At 37.7% G+C, this 16665-nt stretch overlaps 1 protein-coding gene across 2 annotated transcripts in view; it reads left to right on the top strand.

Annotated features, from left to right (window-relative positions):
• Positions 1–16665, top strand: part of nphp4 (nephronophthisis 4) — a 168038-nt gene that overhangs the window by 70564 nt on the left and 80809 nt on the right. For both annotated transcript variants that reach the window (XM_044117171.1, XM_044117160.1), the window contains exons 9-11: positions 8413–8631; positions 9147–9279; positions 12899–12951. In XM_044117171.1, coding sequence (XP_043973106.1) covers positions 8413–8631; positions 9147–9279; positions 12899–12951 — 405 coding nt within the window. The remainder of the gene's footprint in view (positions 1–8412; positions 8632–9146; positions 9280–12898; positions 12952–16665) is intronic.

Here is a 16665-nt window from a genome sequence, read left to right as displayed (position 1 = left end):
GGGAGTTGACACTGACTACTTTCCTCTTGACTTCCCGTCTTGCAGCTTGTACTGACTTTGGCTGTGCATTTGGTACCAACATCTGGATTGGTCCTCACAAAGAATCTTTTAACAGAAATAAAATATATTAATTGTATTTTTTTAAATGAAGACATACAATACAGCAATCAGCTATGGTTCTTCATCATCAGTCAAACTGTCATTAAATTTAATTCATAAATGGCTTGGTGTAGAGTACTTACCGTTGTATCATCTCCAACGTGGTGGATGCCGACTCCTGATACTCCAGATTGAAGACATAATATGACCCATTATGTCTTCAACTTTATCAGTTAACATTATATTGTTCGACAAAGGATGTAACAACAATGCTAACAGACACTCAGCACTGAGCTTATCTCAACCCAAAGCTAGTCGCTCGAGGAAGATTTAGCGGCAAAAGTCAAGCTAAAACCTTCGGTAAAATTAGCACCTTAGCTAACGTTAATTCCGAACCAGCTCAAAAAATAACACCATCATATTTTTCTATCTTTCACCTCATGCTAAGTTATAGCATTACAGCATGATGCTATAAGTTACGTTAGCTCCATCTAAAATATACATTTCCAGATTAGGTTTTGGCTTCAAACAGTTTTCTAAGAAGTATTGTTTTACCTGTATTGCGAAGAGCTGAAGCAGTGTGAGCCCACAGCACAGCGACAGAGCTGCACTTGCACTTGGACGGAAAAATCTTCGGAGTTTAAAACAAATGTCATCAGAAAAACGTTGGAAGCGAAGCCACCCTTGATGACGTAGCTAGATAAACTGCATATTAATGTTAGCTAGGATGTGAAAAAAGCAAAAGTACACGCTCTCTTTCTGCCTTAAAAATATGTTAACCACTAAAGGAGTAAAAATACAGAAACAGGGAACCACGATGAAACATCTATGATGACCGTTGGAAATCAAATAGAAACCACTACTGCAATGTGTAAACAGTAAATTACTGCAACTTCAAAACATACAGTAAGTTACTGTAATACTATGTCCTTTACCCATAATGCAATGCAAATTACAGTAACTAATTGTAAAGATGTTTTATGTTAGTTTTACTGGACATTTTGCGGTATTTAGCTGTAGAAAATACAGTAAAGGCTAACAGTGAAGATGTAGCTAATAGGTTTAAAGCATATTATTTTCATTTACATTATTTTCAGTGGAAAAGTGTGTTTCCTAATGCACTAATATTTACGATATATACAGTATGTTGAAATGAGTTAAATTTGTCTTTAGATGTTTAACTATGCATTGTTATCCAACTAGTTTTACAAAACAAAAAAACGCCAAAGTGGGATTTAATGCACACCATTATATTGCAGCCCTGGCTGAAACAGTTTCTGGTCCTTGTCCTATTGGAAGCTGAAACAAACACTAATTTTGTTGTTCTTTTTCATGTGACTGATGATTGTGGTTTATGTGTTAATTATGTGATTGCAAAACATAGTAGAATTTCTGAGTTTCCTAAAGTTTATCCCCTATAGAACAGACATCTATTTGAGATTGCATGGCATTTTACTCAATACTGAAATGTCAAACTGCCAGTGGTGATGTATGGGGAAAAACACCTGAGGATCCATAAAGCGTCGCATTAAACTTTATGTCAATCCAGGCACTGGGTGGTATATCTTCCCCAATATTATACCAAGGGCAGGTGAGGCACATTAGAGTAACTCAGCAACTCAGTGTTGGAAGCAGCTTTTTGATCTGTTTAAAACATGTTTAGTTTAATTATAATGAATAGTCTCCTTGTAAAATATTATTTGAGGTTTTTCAAATTGGGGTTCTTAAGTGAAAATACTCTATTTTATTAGAGTCTCGGCTAATTTGACAAATTAAGAAAATGACAGGCACTTAGTGCCTGAAGCCTGCAACAAACATTGTGATGTTTGAAAGGTCTTTACTAATGGGGCCTCTGGTTAGTTGCTCTTTGTTTGAGGAATCTTCTTTAGTTGCTTTCAGCGGGAAGAGTGCATCTTAGTTGGGTAAGGAGCAAATGATTATCTCAGCAATTGTAGATTTATTTTCTTCAAAATCTCCCCGCAGTATGTTGAGAATCATTGTTCATCTGTACTGTTAAGTGAAACTAAGTGCTGCCAAATCAGGTCCGCTGCATTTGATAAATGTGAACCGACAGAATGTCGCTCCAAACTTAAAATCTACCCAGCTCCCTCTGCCTCCTGTCAAGTCAATAATAAATGCTTTTGCCCTATTGCCCCTGGGCAACATAGATGCCCATGCCATCACAGATCATATTTCCAGTTTTGGACCTGGGTGCGAATTATGCAGAGACAATGCTGGGTTTGACATTTTTCCAGGATGTGAGCATAGTCGGCTTTAAAAGCACAGTCTGAAAATTAATTTTTTTATTTGGACAGATAAAAATAAAAAGTATCAAGCATATGACTGAATTCAAATTCAAAAATACTTTATTAACCAAAAAGGGAAATTAAATTAAACAAAGTAAAGGCGGATTTAAAAAATTGAAATACAAATGTGCAAAGCTGCACAAAGACCAAAAGCAATTACAAATAAATCACCTTTCAAGGGATTCTTTTGCTGTAGACAAATGAAACATCTGAAATGACTAAATAAAGAATCAAAAAGTTATGCAGACCAAAGACAGGATCTCTTTAGTAGTTTGCTGGAGTTTTTTTTAAATTGCATTGTATATACAGTTTGAAACAGAGAAAGATTGACAGCTTTGACAGACATATGGATTAATTAAAACTTAAACAGTATAGTGCAATCTCATACAGTTAAATGTACTATCGTGCACTATTTGTTACAATATGAGCAACCACTTACAGAAGTGATCTCAGTAAACCTGTCTGAGAAGTGAACCAGACTTTAATCAAAATCTTTAATTTTCAGAATCAGCAGTTCTGAGGATGACATAAATACTTCCGTTTCCTTTGATAGAGTACACAGGATTTTGAATTCATATGGAGTATGTGTGTATATATATAAAGGTGGTTATATTAAAATATCGGCAGTGAAGACCTTTTAAATTAGCGATCTTGATGCATGTTCTCTCAGTCCTGTGAGGTTTCTCCTTCTGAAGTGTAGGTAGAGGAGGCTACGGGCCGGTTCTTGTCACAGGGTCTTGGCTGAAATAATGACTTGAGCAGCCCAACAGACTGCAATAATGGTAATAACTGTCAGACTTTGTCTTCCACCAATGCCCACATCCTCCTAATTTAGGAATAATTCTTGCTGCACTCTAGAAAGCCCCAAGTCACTGAATATCTTTCCAATTTCTTTGAGTTTCTCCAAAGATATGCCTTTGCAAAGCTCTTTATCTCGGCTTATTGCAAGCTTTCTCTTTCTTACCCCCCTAAATCCGGGCATATTCAAGGAAGTCAGGCAAGCCGTCACATGTCAGGATGTGTGGCTGTTTCTATGATTGCTGATGGTGAATCAGGTGGTGGTGAATCAGGCTGGTGTAGTGCCCCTGCTTCCAGCTCTTCTTGTCGGCTAGGAAACATTTTCCATCGTCTTTGATGTGCAGAACTTGTCCTCCGCACACAGTTAGATAATTTTCCCCTCTCCCACATCTTCTTAATGCCCTGTAGGAGTTAGATGATTACACTTCCTGCTTCAGGTCATAGTAGTGGAGTCTTTGTTTCTTCCCCGTTAAATATTTGAAACAGACAATTTCATTATTTGTCTGGAAACAATGCAGCATCACTCTTCTAATCCATTTTGATGGATTCTCCCCTTAGAAAATGTTTTGCTACATGGAGCAATTATGTGTGAAGTGACATTGCCTGTTATTGTTTTCAGTCAAACCTTATGAAAAAATGTCCTCCCTTCTTGTTTGCGCCTTAGGCCTAAGTTTTTAATTCTTCACTTCCAAGCGCACTCTGAAAACATGTGCCGGCTTTCTTTCTAACTGAAACTTAATGACTTGTTTTGAATATAGCCTTTAACACTCAAATCAGCAGCGTAATCACACTTTGGGGAAATAACCCATTGATCATTCTGCCTGTTTGGACATAATGGCCAGCCTTACAACAAACTTTTTATTCAAAAGACAAAAAGCTCTGATTAATCCTATTTTTTTCTATGTGTCCATAACACTCGAAGTGCAAAAAGTCATACTTTTTCTAAAATATAGTCATTGATTTAACGTCTCTGTGCTGTCACCAGTCAGCATGCAATTGATTAAGACTCAGTGTGCTACTGTGGTGCTCAGAAGAAGTCGATTTTTTTTCTGGCCTTTTTATTTATTTATTTTTTTTACATTTATGTCTACAATAAAAATCTTCAACCTATGCATACATTGGCTAACTTACCTCCTGCTGTGCTCTTATTTCACCACAAAGCTATTAAAAGCCTTGTACCTGCATGTACATATGACATTGCTGTACTTTATTCAAGAAGTTTCGTGACATAGTTTTATTGTTAGTGCCTCTGAGATGTACAGATTAAAAGATGAATAATAGGAAGTTTTTCACACGCACTTCTAAATGGGGTTATTATAATCTTTGTTTTTATAAAACTTTGAGTCTCTGACATTCCCTCTTTCATGTTTTTTGCCAGCCCAGGCTGTCAACCCTCCATGCTGTTCCTCTGTAGATCCTGCTCTCTCAAAGCACTTTAAAACACCACCACACTGAGATCATGACAGGGATTAATGCAGTTTTTACTTTCACAAGGAGCTGTTACATAATTCTTCCAGTTTATCCTAATACAATGTTCGAGCCTTAAGAAACTAATAAAAAATAAATAAAAATCCACTGTGGCAAGAGAGGTTGTCCTAAGATTTTTCATATGGGTCATTGGATCCGCACAGCATGGTTTTTGTCGGAAAAATTAGCTTTACAAAGTGAGTAATACACACACATTCTGATATCTTTAGTTTATCTTTTGACTGAAACATTTGTGAATAAATATTTTGTTTTAGTTGGTGGTTGTCCTCATTTACTGTGAGAACTTTTGAAGAAAAAGTCATTCATAGTTTCTCATGATGGGGAAGACTGAAAGTCTGTGATAAGAACTGAGTGTGGGGCAGATAAAAGGCTGCAAGCGTCCCAGCAGAAAAGGCCCCTTGATTGGTCTTTTGTCTCTTCTTTTCTCTCGCGGCTCAGCCGGGCGTCTCTGCTACCGAATCACTCCTGCAATAAATACAATGAATAATATGAGAAATTAGCTTTATGTCATATGCTGAACACTCATTTCACTTTTTCAGTTGTGTTCTATTGGAATGCATACATTTTAGAGATGAAGTGTGTGTGTGTCTGTGTGTGTGTGTGTGGTGAAGACCGGCAGGCAGGCAGGGTTTGAGTGAAGAAGGAAAACATTCAATTAAATTTCCTCGCAATTTTTACCGGCTACTTTCTGGGCCATAAAAAGACTTTTGGCTCATTTTATCACAACTTTGGAGCTGGTATAGTTTAATTTAATGTTTCACATAAAACATTTTATTAATTTGACCTCATAAGGTAGGAAAACAGCAATGTCTTAGGAGGGATCACACATTTATCTGTTTAATGGCTGCCATATATTTCTGCAGTTCCAGTTTTGAGAAAATGCTGTTAATATCTGTGCTACTTGGGGATAAAATCATAGTTTTAAGGCGGCTACATGTCCGAGGAGATGGGGTGTTGATCAGCTTTAGGGACCTCTTAAAACTTTAAAGCGGTAAATGCACATCATGAAACAAGTAGGCCCTTTTTGTATTTGGGTCAAGCAGAGCTATTGACTACATGTACATGACTAGTAAAGCCACTTGTTTCAGAGCCACAAATCAAATACACAATGCAGCTGTTGTAGTCTGAGATCGGTGTGTTCAAACAGAACTAAGGGACGGACAACAACAGACATATGAAGTGTTACAGGGTTTATATAAGGTGTTTGTTTACATAATAATAAAAAGCGAATATTCAGATCTATTTAACCTTTAGATTTTGAGCGCTCCGTCCCTGCTGGAGTGCAGTATTTCTTGCACTGTTCAAAATGTCAGCTCCATTAACCTATCCGAGCACTCGACTTTGGGCTTTGTTAATTGGTCAGCAAGATTACTTTGCATAATGCAAAATAAATTGACATTTTGAATCTGCCCTCAGCAGAGATTGCACTTGTTAGTCTTTGCAACAACGAACAAAATGATTGTCGCTTTTGTTTAGCTCATAAAGGCCTCTTGTGGCTAAATTAATTATAAGTATTGTTGTCGAGCTGAAAGGATGATTTTTGAAAGGCAACAAAAGTTTCTGGAAAAAACAAACAAACTTCAGAGGACTTTTAATACTACATTGAGATAACCAACCTTAAAACAAAATAGACCAAATGATTATTCAAATTATTTTATCTATGAATGGCAAAGGTTATCAACATGGTAATATCTGAAATAGTAAATTTCCCCCTTAAGTATTGAATCAACTTTGATTAACTACATTTTTGGCTTGATTTCACCAGTTCCAACCAGACCTGAGTGACTGGCTTAACTCCAGAAAAATGAACGACGCGTTCCTGGCCTGGTTACGTGCTAATTTAATTCTGATCTAAGCCAGCGAGTCAGAAATGTTGTTTAGCACTGAAAACAATGGGACAGGAATGATTCTGGCCTTGTGTTAGCAAACAGCTGATGTGAGCCTTCAGTCACCAGCAAGCCTCTTCTCAAACAACCATGATCTTTTCACAATTTAGTCCTTCATGCAGTTTTCCTTGTGGTGTGATACGCAGCCCCAGCTCTCCTGCCGTGCACTGCCAGTGAAACACAATACATCAGATGTGACTCTCTGGCTCAATACGGGGATATAGAGCTGTGTGGAAATGGATTAAATCAATCGGTGGAGGCAATATTGTTGCTTTCATTTGGGCTTCTGCACACGAAGCTCACTGGAAATCAACCATTGGAAGACATTTTTCTGACTCTGGTTTTCAATCTCAGTATAAACCAACATTATACTGAGATTGAGTTACTTTATCTTAACCTTGAGTTAAAGTACCGTGTTTTGAATTTTATTCAAAATGTAGAATTAACAAGTGGAATTTGTATTTTCATGATTATTTAGATTTTAATAGATGAACTAAACTTCACAGCCTGCACTCTGCTGCTTTACTCTAACCCTATATGTAGTTTTACAACAGTATCCCATTAAAAAATGATCAGTTACTCTCTTTTAGCTTCTTCACAATGTTATCTCTATGCCAGCATATGCTTAATTGTTAAACAGTTTTAAATTTTAATTTTGCTCTTAATTTTGAAGTAGTGCAATCTCTTGTTGTTTTACAACGTATGTTTTTCACTCCAAAGATCTAAGCTTTAGAAGTGGATAAATCATTTAATGTTGCAGTTTTTTTCCATGGTCACTCGGTAGAAATTGTTCAAATTGATTCTAAATTATTACCTGCAGTTCTTGTTTTTCATATTATACCTGGTTAAAGGTTCTGTATGACATTTAGATTAAATATATCATTTATATGAGTAATGATCCGCTGCATCGGATTTTTGTATAAGGCATTCAAGTTGTGATTAGGGGAATTGTACTCCCTCAGCGAACCATAATATGCTGCGCTTTCTTCTAAATTAAGAAGGACTTGCAGGTTGTACCGTATGGGTAATATGTACTGTCCCACATTTGATTGATTGTAATAGTTTACGGCTCAGTTTTTTAATCAATTTGGCAAAATCTCATGTTTCTGCTGCGGATGATTTAAAGCACAAGACTTTTCCTTCCTTCTTTATATGTCTGAAACAGAACAGCCCTGATTCCAAACCAGGTTTATACACAGTGAAGCAGCTGAAACCATGTGTAAAATAACACATGATAACTCTCTTTATTCCAAGACGTTATATTTAAGGTGGTATATTTAGTGGTTAAAACAGAGCTGCATGACTTTGGGACAAAATGGCATTCCGATGTTATTGGGATCTATTGGAATGATTACTATTTATGTACATTTTTAGATGTAGACTTTGTCTTTTTCATCATAACAATGTCTAATCCAGGTCATGAAGATCAGCTATGAGCATAAGGGACAACAAAACTCTGTATTAGTGACCAAATATATCACTGGAAAACAGAGGTCAGTGTGTATGACTTCCAGCAGTCATTTTCAGTACCGCTCTGTTCAACACCTTTATTGTGTAACAATGACAAAATATGTACATTTCAGTTTATCTGCACACTCAAAAAGTCCATTTCTTCTGAAAACAATGCAGACAAAGGATAGACAACTTTTTGCCCATCCTAATATCCAAATTATAGCTCTTCCCTAACGATGTGGTGTTTTTTGTAAGAATTCCTAATCCTACATAGTTAGACAAATACTATAACTCCAGGTAAAAGTTTAAGCAGAACTGGGAAAGTATCACAATGGGAATTTCTTTTTTTTTTTTGGTTTTTTTGTTTCTTTCTATTCTCGCAGCTGTCTTCTACCTCCACATCCCGAGCTGCCTTCTTGCAGTGCCTTCGTTGGGGGATTTGGTGCCCCTTCCAGGAGCTAGCTCACTGGAAAGGCAAAGAAGTACAGCTTGTTCTGCAAGGAGGTGCAAAGCCGAATCCTCTCGGAGTGATGGTCTACAGCACCGAGGCGTCTGTTCAGACTCACAGCCCTGCTGCAGTCTCAGCTCCAAACACAGTCCAGGTAACACAAAAGCTCAAAGGGAATGTGTTTGTTAGAGGAATAAATTATACGAATGTCTGAAAATGTACAGAAAAAGGTGTTTAGACTAATTACTTTTCTTCCATGACTGCAAGATGGTGCTGTTTCTTTAGAAGAAAAAAACAACACTATTTTTGTTGTGAATTGTCCTTATTATCAATAAGGAGCTTTAATCTTTGCTCCAAATATTTTAATCACATTGACTAAAAATTGTCTGGAAGTTACTCCCTTTTAGAACGAGTGTTAAACAAAGAAAAAGTATCAAGATCCTCAGATTTTCCACACCTATGCTGTCAATCATCACATAGTTGCAGTTATTACTGTTTTTTCAAAGTACTTTTTGCACTGTCTCCTTTCCTCGTCTGTTTGCTGTTTCACTGATTGCAGCCCCTAAGTTTCTCCAGAGTCTCTGCTGTTCCTTTTCCCTGGAGTTAAAGGGTTCTCTTAACGTTTCTTTTTTTGGGGCACTGACATGGCTTAAACTTTCTCCTCTTAAGGAACGCTCGGAGGCAAAGGATGCGATAAGATTTTGGCTTTTTTCCAGTTTGGAAAAGAAGCCATCCAGCCCCAGGGAATCTCTGAGGACTAAGCAGGAAGATGTGCAACGTCAGAGATCATCACCCTCACCAAGTAAATATCTTCATTTAAATCATGAGGACCTTTTAAGGTCACATTAATTGCTCTATAAGTAACAGGATAAATGACGTGAGAAAACATTGTTTTAAAGAAAGTGAAATATTTCTCCCTCTTAAAACTTGAACTTTATTTTTCTTCTAACCATTTGGTAAAATGCACCAATAAGAGTTCTGGGCACCATGTCAGATCTCTGGTTTTTGTATATTTACTGATTTGAACCGCTTTTACCAAGTTTAGCTGATTTCTCTTCAAGAATTATAATATAAGAAAATCATCAAAAGTATTTCTTCCTTGTCTTCCTGCTGTCATTGCTCATTAATTGAGGGTGACATTACATTTTTTTAAGAAAGACAAAATTCTTAGATGGATCACATTTCAAGCTGTCTTCAGTATTTCTTTATTACTGGCTGTGAGTATTCCCAGTAGGATGTAGATTCTTACCCAAACTTTGAGATTTTCTAAACCATTCACAAATTCATTCTCAGTAATTCACATTTATTTTCTTAATATTTCTTTTATCTTGATTATAGAGCCATTTACTAGTATTTATACACAACCACCAGCCCTATTTAGTTTGTAAAGTTAGTTTACAAGTGAGTCCTTCCCTCAATGGGTCCCTCTCTCACCCTCTTGGAAGCAGCAAGTCCACTGTGGGGACATTCCTCAAAACCACTAATCTGCCACTGAGTCCCTCATCTTCTGGTTGGCCTGCAACTCCACTTCCTTGGACCAGCTGGAAGTCTTCTGGAGGCTTTCTGCTTTGTAAATCCTCTGTTACAAGCTGGATGGCCGGTGCAACCAGAGCCGGCAGCAGATGGAGGAGAGGTTCATGAGCCACCGTAGCAAGTTTGCAGGGCATCAGAGTGTAGAACTGCTGCTGTCACCAGCTGCAGTCCGAGGCTGTTGACACACAGTGCAGCCATGTGCTGAAGAATTCACTGGAGTCTCGCCTCTTATGAATTTCATTATTTTATTTTGACAATGCGACACATTTGTTTGTTTATTTTTTACACAATTCAGATCTAAATGAACCGCAGTCAGTGCAAGGTAGAAAAAAGATGCTTCTGAATTTCTCCTGCCCTGCAGAGCGCCATCATTCTACCCCGACGAATAAAGCACGCCGGTTCCACAATATTCTCTCTAAATGAAGTTTTGAACCCCGAGCTTTAGAGAAGAGTCCTGCTAAAACCGAGTTCTGATTAAATATTCTGTGGCTGCTCATATCCGCGAAAAAATGATGTGCTAATGTCTTATCGAAGTCTATACTGCTGATTTGTTGTGATTCTGACGGTGAATTGATTTAAAAGTGTGGCAACGCAGCCACTCAATCCCAGTGACGCATTAGGAACTCGAGTGAACTCTGGTTGGGTAATTGATTATTTCCCTCCTAATGAGACTGTTTACTTATCTCAGGAGAGAAGAATAGCGCTGATCAGGGCTTACGTCACAAGAGTGCAGAGAAGGCTTTTGGCCGCATCTATTGATGACATCTTAATCAGTGTTCAAGTGCTTTTACAGAGTTACAAAAGTGGACTGAAGACTTGGGCTTGTTTTCAAAGAAGAGTGATATTATAAATATTTCTTTTGATTTCAACATCTGATTGATGTTGGTGAATTGGTGGATTTATTCATTCTTTTCTTTGCTACACAATCATCTTTACTTACATGCAATAATACATCTCCCACATCTCCTCGGTGACAATGGCGGTAGTGTTGCATTGAGTTTGGACTTATAATGTGTTTACGTCCTTTTTGGTCCTGAAATTGTGATCTTATGGATTTGAATTTATTCTGTTTTCTTGTATGGACAGTTACATTAATTTGTCTCTGATGTTTTAACATATACAGATCCATTCAATATTATTATTGAAAAGCACATTTATTTCAGGAATTGTATCACTTAGTAAAAACCAATATATAGCTTATACACTTTGATTCCCTTGTCACTTGCTGAAGAAAATCTCCTCCACAATGTTTCACTGTGCATTTTTTGTGGAGGGTAGTGTACTGAATGATCTTCCTCCTTTACATAGTTTTTCCATGAAGGTCTTACTTGTCCTATTAACAAATTTCCCCTGCCTGAGCTGTGGATCCCTGCAGCTCCTCCAGATCAGAGGGATTCATTAAGGAGCTTTAAAGTGTTTCTATGGTTCACCTTGGCTTTCTTTGTCAATTCTCAAAATGTTGCCGCCTTTGCCCGTTCTGTCAGATTAGGTGAAAGGCGTGTTCAGGGTCATGGGTCGTGTTTGTGCCAGATATGGGGAGTGAATAAGTCGCACTGTCAGATTTTTTCACCTGAGCTCTAACTCTCTGCAGCTCCTTCAAAATTCCTATCGGCCTTTTGGCAGGTTTTTTAATGAATACTTAGTCTCTGCAGTTATGCCATTCTCTTTCCACAAAAGTTCTTTACAAGTTAATATTTCTGTTTGAAAAAAAAAAGTAAATAAAAGTTGAAAATAGTTTATCCTTTCCTTCCAATTTCGGTAGGACAGGATATTTGTAACAGACAACTTTGTGTCTGTCACCTAATGTCCAGATGAATAAATTGAAATTTGTGATTATGACATGACAGAATGCGGATAGATTCAAGGGGTTTGTGTTTAAATGTGTTCCTTGCATCTCCCCCTTGTGTTTTGCTCTTATGCAGCTCACCTCTCGTAAAGCAAACAACTGTCCAACTCTGGGTGGAGAGCTGTTTGTTCAGTTGTCTCATTGATCCCAAACAAACGGCCAATTGCACATCAGTCCTGCTAACGAGGTGAATCAAATTCTCCACGGGCTCCAAAAGTATAACAGTGAGAAAACAGCAAGCCCCTAAAAAGAAAATGGTTGCCGGAGGGGTTGGGGGTGGGGCTGATGCCATTGCAAATTTGTGAGAGAAAGCCAGCCAGTCTCATAACATGTCCACTCTGTATGCATGCAGTCTGAACAGATGGGCGCTACAGCAAGACACCGCAGGCAACTGAAGCAATTTCCAAAAGGCCAGTGAAGCCCAGCATAAAGAGTGAGGCAGAGTTGGAGAGGAGGACAAAGAGATGCTGGAACGCCTTTCATTTCACCATTGCCATGGCTACCTACCAAAAAAAATCTCAAGGAAGCATTGTTACTCTTTAAACTCAGCGAGCTGTCTAAATCTAACTCTGGCTCTTGATCTGTGTGAAATTGGATAGATTTGTCATGTTTGAAAATAGTGAGGGATTCCAGTGTTCTGTGGAGTTATTTACTTTGCTCGGGTTATTTGGTACGTAATGTTACGGTGTATTCATATACCTCTGGATGCCAGATTGCTTTAAATCCCATCAGTAGAGAAGCAGTTTATATAAGATGACGTTTTACAGTTGCCCTCTATTCTCTCTCACTAGCTCATATTCCATTAAATATTTAACCAAACAATAAAATAATCTCCTTTGATGTACTCAGAGCATGCAGAAGATATTGCAGCGTCATTATTTAAACTTGTTAAACTCTGAACTGAAGAAACTGGTGTGTTGTCAGATGACTTGCAAATGTAGACATCTGCAGGAAAACAATATGAAAAGCATCACTTTTCTAGGATTTAAGTTGGCAAGTTTGATTTGTCTAATTTTTTTTTATTAATTTGCTCGTTTTTCAGGTCGAAAACAGGTCACTCCCACCTCTCCTCCTGAATCCCCTCGAGGCCCCGGGGTAAGACACCTTATTAGTCATTACAGTCTGGATGTTACATGCTATGGAGTCACATGATATACAGCATCTATCTGAAATGCCAACTTTTTGCACATTTGTAAAAATAGAAATGCAGTATTCAAACTCATTAAGTTAAAACATCAAATGTTTCTATATTTCTGTGGAATTTTATTTGGTAGACATACACAAAGTGGTGTATAATTGTGAAGTGGGAGGAAAATGACTTGCGGATTTCTTTTTCACAAATAAAAATATGCATGTTGTGCAAAAAAACAAAAAAAAACAAACCTCAGGTCAGTTATATACTTTATACTTTTTTTTTTTTCATTTTAGAACATAGTAAGTTTTTAAAGCGATAATGTCCTCCTTTATGGTTTACTATACATTTATATATAAATATCTGGACGCAAAAGTTGGCGAGACAGCAAAATGTCCGGCCTTATCTTCTTGAAATAACCACAGACCTACTGGGAAAAGAGTTACTAGGTGAATCTATAATCATATGCCACACTTATAATGGTATGTGTATGATTTATATGATCTTAGTTGCAGTAACACCTTGAAACAAATGCTTGTTTTCCACAAACTAAAATGTCAAGTCTTTTAACCGCATGTCTATTGTTTCAGTGTTCAACTGTATTAGAGCTGGAGCTTCTCTGAGTTGATATATTGGTTCTTTATAAAACACATCATGGACGAGGTGCTGAAGGTGGAGTGTTTGGAAAGAGTAGGAGCTGTTAAATTACGAAGTGAAATTTCTATCAAGTTATGTTTTATAACAACTGAAGGCAAGTTATTTAACCGTTGTTATAACTGTGCTTATAATCCTTTTATTGCGATCCGTAACTATGTAGTTGTAGTTTTTACCTGAAAAAAATGCAGGAAGTGATCAAATATCTTAGGAAAACATTGAAGGTATTTTTCATTAGTTGGAGTATCTCTGTTTTCAGCTCAAAAAGCATTTATGATAGAGTTTTAAAAAAATCAAATCCCTAGGTCTCCTTGTTCAACAATGTACGTTAGCCAAGACTTATAAAATGATTCCTGGTTGGAGCCAGAAGCTCGTTGAGCAGCCTTTATGCAAGACTACAATTTTTTTGTATTATTATTTTCTTTTTTTCCATGCCATGCCGTGTAGACAAGGATCATAAATCTCAGCTAACACACACTTACACTGTCTTGTTTGTCCTCAAATATAGCAGGTCAAACCTATAAATTTTGTTAAATGTCAGGATAAATGACTTATCTGCCCCGGGTTTCCCAACATTGTACGCAGGAGGTAAAATTGAGAACAGGCTTGTTTACAAATATTTCTGTCTTTTTTTTTTTCACCTGTATGAGAACCCAGGAACATTGCGGATGTCAAAATATTCAGCAGAGTTTTCTGAAAAATTCAGCAACCACATAGCAGAGGGGGAAATGACAGAAGTGTGTGGGTGCATATCTGTTGGAGATGTTATTCCTGATGAACAACAACAAAAGGTCTGTTTGTGTCAGTCACAGAACACTTGAATCACCTCGGAAACCTTGCAAGGAGGGGGGAATTACTGACGATGATAACCACGCCTAGTTGCATCCAATCAGATTAAATGTCACATTAGCATCTGTGTATGTCAGAGGCTTCCCAGAGGCAGCTAATGTAGTACTGATCAATTCCTCTCTAACTTTGTAATATATTTAATTGTTCTGTGATTATCCTTCCACGACATCGAGTGCGAGTTCAAACGGCTTCTACTATCCACTTCTGAGCAGGAACTTTGCACTAACCATATGTGTTGAACATATGTGTTGCTGATTTGTGTATATTGTGTGTCCTGGCTGAGCTCAGCTGAGCTGCGGGGCGTAACCATCATCCTTCAGCCAGAGTGGAAGTGCCAATGGGGACTGGGAGTTGTGATAAATGGTGCTCTCTCTATGAGGATGAGGCTGAGGACACAGGCGTGCTCACAGTAACACAGTTGAGTCCAAGCGAAGAAGGGACGATATCAGCTCTGTTTCAATGCCGGCTCCCTGGGCAAGAAGTGGGTCAGTTTGTCGACTCATTTTAAATTGAACCGGCGGGGGATGCGAGCCACAGCAGCGCCGCACCCCTGAACTCTACAAATCGACCTTATTTTGATTAAGCTGCCAGGGCGGTGGGTTTCCACAAGTGAGCAGCTCCCAGTAGCCGAGAACAGACGTCTGTGGTCACTCTGGGCAGCTCTTAGGGTACAACATTAAGAAAAGGTGCTTAACTGGATATACTCTTCCCTCTCGAGAGGATCCAAAATTTTAAGCTTAATTCCCAAATGATTTATTATAATGTACTGACTCAAATTATATTAGACAAAAAAAAAAAAAAATATATATATATATATATATATATCTATTCACTATTTTTCTTTTCATTCTATCATCTCATTCCTGAACGTTCCCTTTGCAGCTAACAGGATCCTTTTCAGTACATCACATTTTCAGGGGTTAGAGTTCAGCTGTTATTTCCCAAAAGAAGCAATTAAGCTTGCCTCAATAAAGAAATCTAACATTATAAAAGAGAAAAAGTCAATTTAATAAATTAATACAAATTGCTGGAGGGGCGGGGGGATAAAGAAACAAAAGAAGGAAAATTAGGGACCACTTCTGACAATTTCAAGAGAATCGCACGCTGAATTAAAAAACACCATCATTAGTAGCCAGTCTTACAAAGAGTTAGCAAACTTTCAGTTTTAAAATTGGCCTCGAGCGTCATTTAAATGCTGCTCTCACCACTTTTAAGATGGTGCTGTTTTTCAGTTGCACTGCATTGTATTTTTAGCGTAACCCTTTAATCCTCCAAACAAATTTTGTTTTTGTCTTTTTATGGGAATAAAAAAGTAGAAAAAAAAATCTGTTAACAAAACTGCAATCTCTCAGGTAAAGATGATATTGTTGCCAAAGTAACATATTTTCTCAGGATAAACTGAAATAAAAGTGAAGGCTGTTTCAGAATCCTCTCTCCATACTAACAATGCCAAACAAAGACAATTGTTTTACAAAACCATAACCATATATTTGAGACAATAAGTGATTGAGCATTCAGCCTGTTTTAAATGTAGGAATGCTTTCGACACATTCAATTAAAGCCAACTTTATTTGAACTCTAGTTTGTTTGACCAGAAGGTTTGGTTTGTTTTGGGAGGTGTGAATGCGTAATCAAGCTTTGATGTGGACCAAAAAAAGCAAACTCTGGTCGGTCTAAAAACCTAAGTCTCTGTTCGGTTGAGGTGGACTCTGAATGCAAGCGGACAGGAGACCGCTCCAAAAGCAGGAAGTGGGATACATCTCAGGGCATTCTGGGTAAATACAACCAAAACAAACATTATAGTCTAGAGCTAGGGGACAAGTAGCTCATAGTCTTTTACCAAAGAGAAAAGAGAAATCCTACAACCTCTAAAATCTGTGCCTACTCTATTTTTGTTTATATTTTGTGAAGATGGAAGTTGTGTTCATGTCTTCTTCCTCTTTTTGTGTCGTTTCTTTAAGTCATTCTTGGTGCAGCACCACCACAGTTCAGGAGGCGAACAGATTTTTATTTGGTTTGGTTCATGTGTCACAGTGCAGTGTGAAAGCAAACTGTGGCAGCTGAAAGTGCAACAAATGTTGCAATTTTCGTGCCCAATCAAACTTAGTCCACACCTATATATTTCTGGGTAAATCGAGATGTGACAGCAATTATTAATTCTATAATTTCTTAGT

This window comes from Gambusia affinis, linkage group LG01 (genome assembly GCF_019740435.1).
Source record: "Gambusia affinis linkage group LG01, SWU_Gaff_1.0, whole genome shotgun sequence".
In the NCBI taxonomy this organism is placed as follows: Eukaryota; Metazoa; Chordata; class Actinopteri; order Cyprinodontiformes; family Poeciliidae; genus Gambusia; species Gambusia affinis.
This window is presented reverse-complemented; position numbering and strand designations above follow the sequence as displayed.